Consider the following 12,486-nt stretch of genomic DNA (forward strand, 5'->3'; position numbering starts at 1 on the left):
TTGCATATCTCTTAGGTATACTAAAAATGTATTCACTTACTCATTGAACAAATAGAGGGATACAAGATGAACTAAATAGTCCTACTCCTTAGAAGCTATGAGGAACTGAGTTATATCTGTAAGACATTATTTGGAGCAGAAAATCACAAACCCACACAGATCAAATTTAGGGAAAGAAGGTATTATTTCTGCATGGGGAATCCAGGAAGGCCTTCCAGAAGAGAAAGCATTCATACTGAGTCTTAACTGTTTTATACAACACATTTTAACGTGCCCCAATAAGTAAAGTATTATTATAACATAAAAAGTATTTCCATTTATTCAGTAATCAACTAGTTTGAATTGGGTGTCCACAACATGCCAGGCACTGTCCTGGATACTGGGAATACAGCTGTGAACAAATTAGAATCGTTAAGCTCCCTCTTCTCATAGAAGAAAACAATTACTTAAAAAGAGAGGGGGGCACCTGGGTGGCTCAGTCGGTTAAATAACTGCCTTCCGCTCAGGTCATGATTGAGCCCCACGTCGAGCTCCCTGCTCAGCGGGGAGTCTGTTTCTCCCTCTCCCTCTCCTTCTGTAGTCCCTCTCACTCTCTCAAATAAATAAATAAATAAATAAATAAATAAATAAATAAATAAATAATCTTTTAAAAAATAGAGAACAAACACAACAAAATTCACATACTCAAAATTGTTTCTTTTAATCAATGATTTCAAAATGTTTGGATAATTTGAAGTTAAAGACATAAAGCTGTGATATTTCCTCCCCTGAGGGGATATTTATATATTTATATAAAAGACCTGGGTGTCAAATAGAGCAGCAAAGGGAATCCAGTCAGATTGCCTAGTTGCCCAAAGCCCACTTTGTCTCTGACCTTGGGCAAGTCACATCTCTAAGCTGTGGCTAATGGATGATGGGGTCCAATAGCACCTGATAGGCTTATCATGAGAATGTAATCAACAGTACAGAAGGCTCAGCAGTTTCCTTAATTCATGTACTTCAAGATGCTTGTCTTGTCACGTGTTAACATCTTTGAGACATGGCTTTGGTACTATTATTGAACACAGATGAGCGAAATATGGGATAGACCAGTTAATATTTGAAAACTAATATGTAGACAAGGTGAAAACATGGAATGATTCGGTTGCAATTTTGCTTCCCCTTTCACTGACTAGAATGATCTTCAGACTTGAAAGGGCTGAACATGAAAGAGCAGGAGAGGAGAAAAGGGCCATTGTAAGAGCACACCAGGATGCACCCAGTGCTAACCTGGGGGCAGTTCACGGCAGAAATAGCAAATGCATGTGACCTGCAGAATCCTAACTGGAAATCACTGAAGAATCAGAAGAATGGCCAAGTCTAAGTGCCATAGTCAGGTGAGGCCAACGACAGATTAGTAGTGGTCTTGTTTCTTGAGGCAAAATTTAGAATAGGTAAATTTATCATTAAAATTATGAAGCAGGGGCATCTGGGTGGCTCAGTAGGTTAAGCGTCTGCCTTTGGCTCAGGGTCCTGGGATCAAGCCCACATTGGGCTCCCTGCTCAGTAGGGGAGTCTGCTTCTCCCTCTACTGTTCCCCCTGCTTGTGCTCTCTGGCATACTCTATGTTAAATAAATAAATAAAATCTTTTTAAAAAGAAATTAAAATTATTAAGCAGATAAGAAACGTCCATGATGTTTTAGCCAAGACTCCGGAAGTGTTGGTAATATGAACACTGATCGAATACACACACACACTTACAGGGTACAAATTAAGCTCCTAATGATAACCCTATTACCCTTTTAACTCTTTTTTTACTATGAGGAAACTAAGGCAGAGAGGAATTTTAAAACTTGCTTGAAAAAAAAATTGAAAAGAAAACAAAACTTGCTCAAAATTTAAAAAAAAAAAAAACTTGCTCAAAATCACAAGCTAATAAGTGGCAGACCTATGATTCAAACCCGGGCAGTCTGGTTCTAGAGTCTACACTTTTTTTTTTTTTTTTTTAAAGATTTTATTTATTTATTTGACAGAGCACAAGCAGACCAGAGGGCAGGAGAGGGAGAAGCAGGCTCCCCTGCTGAGGTCTCCATGTACCTCGGGATTAAAATAAACCTGGCCAAGTATGATCTGTCCATGGAGGAGGGTGTGCCTCCCCCTAGCTGTAAAGGGAATGCAGTGAATGCCACCTCTCCTAGACAAAGCAGCACTGCACTCAAAGAAGAAAGAGCTGCCGGAGGACATGAGCCAAAGCTATCAGCTCCCCACCAACCGCTTCTTACCCACCAAGCCCTTGGCAATCGGACAAACATGGACTAGACTGCATGAGAGCTCTTATAGGAAGCAGTATTTTAACTATTAATAATCTGCTATATAAAAAAAAATCTTAGAAAGTCTGGATTTTCACTAAGTCATCCACATAAATTCTAAAGGATTTAAGGGCCTGATAAGACAGAGGGGGAAAAAATCTCTTTCAGATTATTCCAAGCCAATCTTGAATCAATGACTCATAGAAGAGGGAAAACTATTAACTATTCCCTCAATCTCCCAGTAGGGTTCTCGAAGTCAATTATTATTTGGGAGGATTCCTGAAAAATAAAGTTTGGTTTGAGATGAATAATGCAGCTCTTGTCCATGCTAAATCACTACACGCTTACTTAGATCAGAAGAACTGAGAGAAGAGAATTAATTTAGAATTTGAAGAAAACAAACATATTTTAGTTATTTCAGGTGTGAATTTGGCCTAATCGTTTCTCTAACAGTCTGCCCTGTTTTTCACCAGGCTATGTCTGCAGAGACCTCAGCTACTTTTTTCAAAGCACAGGTCCCCTACTGGGTTGGGTTATTTCCCAGATAACTCACTCCCACTCCCTACTACATAATTCAAGTGTGCCTTTGGAAAAAGCTGCTCGGGCAGGATCGGAAGGTAAACTGTCTCTACCCACGTAATCTTTGGCTGTGAAGGTGTGGCCCAAGGTTAATTTTCAAAATATATGGAGATATGAGACTATGATATTATACACATGCATACCAAACAGACAAAAACAAATACATGTCATCTTGTCTAACAGAATATTTGGAGGAGGAAACGGAGGAGAAGACCCAACAGATCTTTGATTGTTTCTTGTACGCTTGTGGTGGATCTATGAGTTTTCATTGTTCTGCAGCAGGGATGACAAAAAGAGAAACATGCCCTGAATTTTTCATAAAGCTCAATGTATTCAGTACAAAGGACTGTCCTTTATTCTTAGATTATCTCCTTTCTACTTCTGGGGTATTAAATGTTTCTTCCTTTTATGAAATGTGATGGTAATACAACTTCTGTAAGTTTGTTTTTAATGGTCTTACAAGCAAAGTTGGGTTTGACTTAAAATTTTTTTTAATAATCAGTGAATTCCCCAAAACCACCTACACTGATCTAGTTGACTTCCCTGGATTTATCAGTTAGGAGGCGCGGGAAGGTGAGGTGACTTGCCTGAAGTCACATATGGGCAAACTGGTCAAGCTGGAACTTGAGCCCCTGACTCCAGCCACAGACCAACACCCATGTCACTGCAGCAAGCTGCCCCCTCCACTTGTACTGACTGCCAGGGGCCAAACCTCACTCAAAATAGCTGCACTGCCTTGGGCCCTGGTTGGTCGGGCACAAGAGTCTCAACTAATTCAAGGGCTGAAAATGCCAAACACACTTGAGTGTGGTCTTTGAGTAAAAACAAGTTGGAGTGCTTTGCACAGGAACTATTTTCGTCAGCGAAGTGGCTATAAATGGTGTCTTGCCACGAACAAGAGCGAATACTGCAATGTTTTCCTCATGTATTTTAGAATGTAATTTTAAGAAGTGTGGCAACATTCAAGAAAAAAACGGATGGTAAATTAAACCTTCCTTGTCTTAGGATAAATAGCTGAAAATTACAGGGTTTTATTGGTAAACAGTGTTAGCATTTTCTAAGAGGATTTTTTTTCCTAATGTAGAACAAAGAAATGTACATGCAGCCTGAATGCATTAACAATTGATTGTTCCAAATGCTGACCTTCAATGTGAAACTGTGCTGGTATGAGATGTAGAAGAGGTGCAGTAAGCAATGTTATAACTTAATATGAAATTGAATCTCTTCTTGCTTTAACTATTAAGCTTAGGAGTGAAAGGGGGAAAATCCTCTTTAAGATAATGTTATTCTATGGTAATAATAGTCCCATAGCACTGAAGGTTAAAGAGGATTTTATCACTTAAAAGAGGGAAAGATCTGCAGTTAGACCCTTGGTATTATTTCATAAACATCCAAAAGAATCATCAAGCTTTCTCAAAGCTGAAAGGTGCTCTGTGCTCTTGATGGAAAGCACACGGATGCGGAGTTTCTCGTGTATTGAGTGGGTAGAGATTTCTAAAACATGAAGCCATTAGTGGTCAACTAACTCATTTCCTTGGTAGAACACACGATTAGTCAGCCATTGATTCAAAGGCATTAATTCAAAGGCTCGTAATCAGCCCCCTCTGTGTGAGTCATTTGAAACTTCTGCTGTCTGAATATAAAAAGCAAGTCTTGATAGTCAACAGATTTTCAATGAATGCTTAATACAATGCACCATGCCAAGAATTATGCATGAAACTAAGAAATATATGAGGCAAGATGATGCCATTTTTGTTAAAATTAACAAAAAAGCACACATACACACATATGCATATATGTATGTGTTTAAATTGAAAAACATACACCAAGAGGTTATGGTGGGATCTTAAATGATGTTAGTGTTCTCCTTCCTTGACTGTGTTTTATAAATCATGTGAAATGAACACGTTTACTTTTTAAGTAGATATATGAAAGAATGTCCCTAGTTTTAGGGGTAGATCCTCTTTATGGGGAGAAGTGAGTCTGCCCAGCTGGACGATGGACTGGCTGATGATAACCACTAACATGTTTTTTTCAAAACCCATGTTTCTATGTAAAAAACATAATAAGCTGAACCCATGTTCTAAGAACATTCCAATAAATTTGTTCAACTATATTCAGTGGAAATTCACCTTTTATGGGCTTGTCAATAAACCAATTCTCCAATTAAAACAGTTTCTATGGTAAAATGTATTTGAATTTTCAATAAGCAACTTTAAAATTGAATTTTTGGAACGTAACTCAGAAATGTGGAAGGAACTTATACACTTGCCTTAGTATATGCTAATAATAAGTAATGCTTACTGTTACTTACTGCATTCATTATTTCATTTAACCCTACAATAGCTTCATGTGGGACATTTTATTATCATTCCCATCTTACAGGCAAGGGAATCAAGGCACACAGATCACAAAAGGCATAAAAGCTGCAGGAGGTCACCAAGCCCATGTAGAGTTGGGTTCAAAGCCAGGGAGTCCAAATCCATATCCTGCACCCAACCCTTATCACCTGCCAGTTCCCCTGTGCCATGGGACTTGCACATCAAAGGGATTAAAATGTTTTCATGGTGATAAGCCCAGATAAAGTTGAGCATGTTTTAATTTTTTTGACCAAATAAAATGAAAATTTACCACTGAATACAACTGCTTCCCTACAATTAAATTAAAAGGAAGCTCTGCACAGATAACTAGGAATCAGCAAATGTTTTCTGTAAAGGGCCTGAAGGTAATGATTTTAGGTCCTACGGTCCAGTGGCAACTACTCACCTCTGGCTTTATAGCTTGCAAGCAGGCACAGACAATAAGTAAAAGAATGAATATGGCCATATTTCAATAAAACATTTGTTATATAATGGGCAGTGGGCAGATTTCATTTGCAGGTGGTAGGTCACCTCTCAGATCAAGATGCTATTATTAGTGTAGCTAACAAATCCAAACATACCTATTAATAGTTAAAAGGAGGGGTTTAGGCATTGAACTACCCAGAGATTTGGTAAAAATTTCCTCTGGTAAATAAGAAACAGCACAGTACTGGTCAGAACCATCCAAGTGTCTTGGAATAATTTTGTTAATTAGTATTGCTGGATGTGTTGAATATATGTATTAGTATATCCTGTTGTGTTGAACTCCCCACTCACGAATGATGAGAAAGGCAGTCCCTGCAAAAGTATCATTGCATATGTATGGGCACTTTTAACTAATAGTCAAATGAGTGGCATAAATAATAACGAACAGAAGCTACAGATGTTAAAACTATATATACCTCTTCAAGCTTTGGGGGTTAAAATCTAAAATGTATGTAACGACAGTTGCAAAGACACCACCTTTAATGGTCCTCTGAAATACCTTGCCTTCAGAAGTTAACAAGAGCATCACAGTTAAACCTTCTGGTACAGCAATATAGATTTGCACAGACCTTCGCATATCTAAAATTCTACAATAATTTCACTAAGAGATCTTTATATAGTTGTACCAAACAAAACTGAATCCTGTAGGAACTTAAGCAAATATCACAGTTCTCTGTTTATAATGAAGTCAACACACATTTGAATCAAATTTCCATTCTGAATTTTTTAAAGCCCCATAAAAAATGGCATCTGGCAAGCTAAAATTGAAACATAAAGAACAACTCAAGAATGTCAGGCATTTTCAATAGTTGATCTTCACTTCTCATGTTTCCTTTAGTAAACACAGAATGCAGAAAAACTGGCAAAATTGCATATTTTTTGCATGAGGCAATCTTTTTAAAACCTTTTAAGTCTGGACTTAACTGTCTGCTTTGTAATTGGGGAGCTCTATCGATAGAATTCTCTGCAGGCCAGGACTTTCCCTAGGAACAGCAGAGGTTTTAGAAACCACGTGCGTGGCTAAAGTACGTCAAAGGTTCAGTGCCATCGATTGAAACAGATGAATATTGGCTGCATCCTGATTTCGTGAAATTCCAGACAAATAATTTAGCATCATCTTTGCCCTTCCCACAACCTCAACTAAGGGACAGAAAAGTACAAAACCATGTTCTGAAATGGTGAAAATGATTTGAGCACATAGTGTCAGTTCAGAATTTCAAGTGGATCTTCTCATGCTAGGAATACGCCACGTTACTATGGATATGGTCATCTCAGAATAAGTCCAAAGAAACTAATAAAGGATACAAAAATGTAGTCATCCATGTATCTCTTCTTTAGGTTCTCCACGATGGCGTTCTCTGTGATCTTGGAGAGCAGGACCATGTCATCCACGCCACTGTGTTTAACATTGTGGCTCTGCCAGTGGTACCGGTAGGCACCTTTGCTTCCCTGTGAACATAAAATGCACAATTATTAGGATGGTTTATTTTCTCCTGGTGAAAAAAAAAAAAAAAGCCACTAAGTTCCCAAATATTCCTTATATCAAATGCTGCAGAATGAGCACAACAAAGACTTTGTTATCAACAGATCTGAATTCAAATTTCAGTTTTGCCATCTACGAACTAAGAAAAGTGGAGAAGAGTCATATAGGTTCACTGTGTCACTTAAGCTGCTCTTTTCTCATTTGTAAAATGGGAGAAATTAAGACCCACTTCATAGAGTTGCTGTAAGGATTAAGGAAAAATAACATATGAAGTCCCAAAGAGTATTTCGAGTATAATACAATAAATGATTAATGATATCCAATAATTCCTTCAACCTTATTGTTTTGTAGAATTAGCAACAAAATAAGCAATAAAACAGAAACTTTCTAGACTTGTTTTGCAAATTATATGACAAAACTCAGAAGCAGAAGCAGTATGTATCACACAACAGCTAGGTAACCTCATCCTAACTTCTCAAGCCATCTAAATTATTTTCCCTCCATAAATTTATCACTATCAACATAATATTGGCCTTCCAGATTCAAAAGATAAGCTACACTTTGATGGCTGATCACTGCTACATTAATGAGGAAATGGACAAGACAGCCTAAATGTGATTACAGAACATGCTGTGGACAGGAGGACCTCATCCAGTCCCACAGCCTCCTTGGAGAGATGAAGCGGTAGCCCTTTTCTTCTTATTGGATTTACAACCTAACACCAGAGGTGGCCTCTGAACACCCTGTGACCTGCAGGAATTCCTTTCACTTGGCCTTTCTATAGTGGAATGCCCGTATGTTCAGCTATGTGCAAGTCCTGGAGTTAGAGGCAGATGGGAGCACCATGGTGGCTGCTCTTGGGGAGCTCATGTCCTTTGAAGGACCCCTAGATATTGACAGGAGTAATCCATTAATCAGCAACAGTCAAAATGAAAACTCATATAAAATGGATGTTCCAGCAGTGCAGAAGACTTCTTTGTCTTAGGAAAGACAGAAACAACTTCCTGAAGAAGGTGCCATTTGAGGTGGATCTAAATTATTTTGAATTTGCCAGAAAAGATGAGACAAGGAAGGATAGTCCTTATAGTCTACACTCACTAGGGCAAAAATCTAATATATATGTGATAATGGTAAATGATATATGACAAGTTATTAGAAGATCCTCCCTTGCCTTCACAGCCTACAAGCATCCTACTGAAGATGTCATGTGCTGCACATGTGTGGTGTTCATTGACCTGAGTGACATTCGGCTCCTGCCCCCATCCTAAGAGTTCACTTTCTTTGGGGGATTTAGATGAAGGAGAAAAAAATTCTGAATAAGGGTAGTAAGGGTATCTAGAAAGGCCACGTGCTCAGATATCAAAACTAGGATGAGAGAAGGTCATAAGGAAGTTCTTTGAGATAAAGGGAAGGTGGAAGGAAACAAAATAAATACCATTTAAATTCCACTTTTAGAAATTGTGTAATGTTTTCTCTGTAGGAGATGTGAGTCCTTCATAAGAGCAATTCTAAGAGGCTCTAGGAAAAACAGTTTTTAAAAACCAGCCAGGAAAGAGTTACCATAGGAAAGGCATACCAGTGTCATGGGCTGAAGCTCCAGAAAAGGGCTCTGGAAGGCTTGCCACCCATGCTGCCTTGCAGAGGGCATCTTTATATGATATATTTGGCTTTTGCAGAACCACATGCAGCATCAGTTCTACAAAACTACCCCAGACCTCACCACACCTTCTTCCTCTTGTGGCACAGCAGAAAGAGAGAAAAAGCATCCAGCATGACTCACTGGATCTCAATCAAATGTCCACAGTCTACTTCCAACCAGATAAAGACTCCAGGCAACTCCTCTCCTTCTCTGTCCTCCCTTCTTTCCTTGATTATTTTTCTGGGCACTCACAGAAATTATTCTGCCTAGAAAATTAGGGCCACAGAGTAACTAACCAGTAGGCATGTTTGTTTGCTTTTAACCCCTATAAATACCCACCTACTTAAGAGGCCAAAAATGTTATTTTCTCTTTGAAAAATGTAAGCACGGTTTAATAAAACAGAAGGGTATTAACAAGCTGTTATTTAACTCCTGCAAAGGACAAGAAATGGAAGGGCTCTGTGTCACAGTGTATGTGTTGGTACTGATCCACAGAAACTGCCTCCTCAAGGTAACCCCAGTTGGTCTTGGTATCCAACCTAACTATCTTGATTCTGTCTTGCTGCAGAATGATATATTACTGTCTGTCCCATTTCAGAGGCAGTGTCCTTTTTATGGTAACTATTTCTCATTACAACAGGGCTTTGTGGAGTTCATTGACTCTCATGATCTCAAATATCCCTCGATGCCAAAGAGTCCCCCTTGGGGGCCTTCAGACCTCTATCTATTAAAGAATGAGGAACCAATAGTGAGACTGAGTAGTTACTATAAGCAAAGCAATCAGCCATTTGATTTGTGGTGGCTTTTATTATTGCAATCAACTCAATGATAGAGGGTTAACATTCCCATGCTAGGTGGAAGGAAACAGACTTCCCAACTAGCAAGCAGCAAAAACAAGATGTGAACTCAAGTCTCTATGATGATAAATTCATTCAAACATCATTGTTTCTTCACACTGTCTCCCTGGAGACTTTACTGGATATTTCCACCTGTTAAGTTTAAGATGGCCACAGAATGATGGACTGTCTCCAAAACCGAATTCATCATGAAAGAGACCTATAATCTTTGTTAATGACCACTTTCTCTTAGCATCAAAGACTAAAACACTGGAGTTATTTTTTATTTGACACATTTCCTATATCCAGTTGGTCACAAATACCTTTTCCCCTCTTTCACCTCTCTGTCCCTCCTTCTCCCAGGTGATGATATATGAGAACTCATTCAACCTTCACAATTATCCCCCATACTGTGTATTATTCACTCCCTTACTAATGAAAAAAACTGCAAATTGTCCAAAGTCTTCTAATTGTAACATCTCTACTGTTCCCCACCTTACTATTACTTTCTCCTTCCTCTTCCCTCATATCTCTGCCCTGCCTCCCCCCAAAAATCAATTCAGATGAGGTAAAGGGAGAGAGAGCTAGAAAGGGTGGGAACAATCAGAGTCTTTGAGGGGAAAACTCACCTGTTTGGATTGCCAAGGACAAGATCAGAGCCCACCCCATGGTAAATGAAAGCTGGGCCAGGGCTGGGCCAGGGCTGGGCTGGGCAATTCTAGCACAGGGTGAGAACCTGGGCAGGGAAGCTAGGAACCAAACATAGATGCATAAGCTCTCATCGTTGCCCAGACAAGCTTGATAGCTCCCCACAGTGAAACAGAAAACTGTTTTCTGTTTTTCTGTAGGGGACAAAAGAGTTTGATCATAGCATGACTCTTCTAGAGGTGTTCCTTGGAACACAGCTGAGGACAGGCAACAAGTGGGGAACCCAGCAGGAAAATGGTTAACATTTTACAATCCTAGACAATGTTTCCGGGAGCAGAGGCCAAATGTGACCTTCAGACCACAAACTACTGTGTTACAATTGCAAGAATATGAGTTGTATTTGTGGGGCAAATAATCTTGACCTCTTTGCTTCTTGCTCTCACTCCTGACTGGGAGGGTGGGGTGCAGGATTGGCTGCCATGCGCTCTGGGAGAAGGAAGGACAGTGACAGGGACTTCCCCATCTGCTTGAGGAGGGCCACTTTCTTCAGTTGGCAAAGGCCTGGCTTACCAGGCTCTCCCCTCAGCAAGAGTCAGCTTCCTTCTCTTCTGTGGGCTTCTTTTTTGGATGGGTAATTCAAACTTTTTGCTTTTTTGCACTAAAAATAGGAATATTTTATTTATTTATTTTATTTTTAAAGATTTTATTTATTTATTCATAGAGACACGGGGGGGGGGGGCAGAGGCACAGGCAGAAGCAGGCTCCATGCAGGGAGCCCGACGTGTGACACGATCCAGGGTCCCCAGGATCACACCCCAGGCTGCAGGCGGCGCTAAACCGCTGTGCCACCGGGGCTGCCCAAAAATAGGAATATTTTAAACAAGTAGGGGTACTCAGCAACTATGCATCCAACAGTCCTTAAAGAGCATGGTTCTTGTACCAAGGAAGGAATACAGCTACTGATGTGCCAGCTAAGAAATAAAAATGAAAATAACAATAATGATGATGATAAAAGTTACTCTTAGCCCTGACAATTATTATAAATTATGAGGGAAATATTTCCCATTAAGGATTGAGTGCAGACTTTCTTGGGCCTATATTTGGTTTCTTTCTTTCTTTTTTCCTTTTTAAGATTTTATTTATTTGAGAGAGAGAAAGAGCACGAGTGAGCATGGGGGTAGGGATGAGGATGGGGGGAGAAACTCAAGTATACTCCGTACCGAGCACACAACCTGACATGGGGCTCTATCACAGGACCCTAAGATCACACGATCTGAGATGAAAAAGTCAAGAGTCCAACGCCTAACCGACTGAGCCACCCCACCGCCCCTCCATATGTGGTTTCTAATGATGATTCTGTTTATTTAAAAGCAATGGATTCACACACAAGTTCTAGAAAGGTGAGTTTACCCATATCCACATTAATGGCCTGGTTTGTTCCTCACACTTAGGAGGTGGCACCAAGACACAGGAGTCCCTCGTGCAGAGGAAGGAGCCCGCCTGCTGATTCTCTGATTTTAAAAGGCAGAGTGTCACTAACTTGCATGTGTTTACCAGGGTGGGGACCAGGAAGAGCAAAGGTGAGTCAGCACACAAAGGCAGGGATTGTTCTACCCTGAAACCCTACCTTAGCTCAGCCTTGGGGGGAGCCCCTGCCTGCCACAGCTTCGTTGCTACAGACACTCTTACTAGTGTCTCAGGCAGCACTGTTCTTCTTTGGTTCATCCAGGAGAGAGGAGGAGACCATATACTGGGTGACTACAGTCTTCAACACCCTTCGGACACCCAAAAAAGGGAGGTCATGAAATGTGCTGTTTAAATACAATAGGCCTAGTGTCGGGCAGGGCCTGGCTGGGAGGGGGTGATCATAAATATCTTATAGCCTTCCAGGAAGAGGAAACTGCACAGTATTTTTAGAGAGTAATGTGGAAATAGCTATCAAAATTCTAGCCACGCCAACCAATGTAAAAATAGTTACTTAAATAAAAATAAAACTCACACTCTCTTTGTTCCAGCAATTACTTTTAGGAATTTACCTCAAGATATACCAAGTATGTACACCATGACGTATGTACAAGCCTGCTCACTACTGCAGAGTTTGTGATGAGGAAAACTGGACACGTGATTCGGGGGCACCGGTCAAGAATATGGCACACCCTACAAAGG

The 12,486-nt window shown here is 40.0% G+C and overlaps 1 protein-coding gene across 2 annotated transcripts in view; it reads right to left on the reverse strand.

The window, feature by feature from the left end:
* MYO1E (myosin IE) overlaps window positions 1-12,486 on the reverse strand; it is a 197,972-nt gene that overhangs the window by 112,248 nt on the left and 73,238 nt on the right. For both annotated transcript variants that reach the window (XM_072738646.1, XM_026000564.2), the window contains one exon: window positions 7,020-7,163. In XM_072738646.1, the coding sequence (XP_072594747.1) occupies window positions 7,020-7,163 (144 nt within the window). The remainder of the gene's footprint in view (window positions 1-7,019; window positions 7,164-12,486) is intronic.

This window comes from Vulpes vulpes, chromosome 15 (assembly GCF_048418805.1).
Source record: "Vulpes vulpes isolate BD-2025 chromosome 15, VulVul3, whole genome shotgun sequence".
NCBI classification, from domain to species: Eukaryota; Metazoa; Chordata; class Mammalia; order Carnivora; family Canidae; genus Vulpes; species Vulpes vulpes.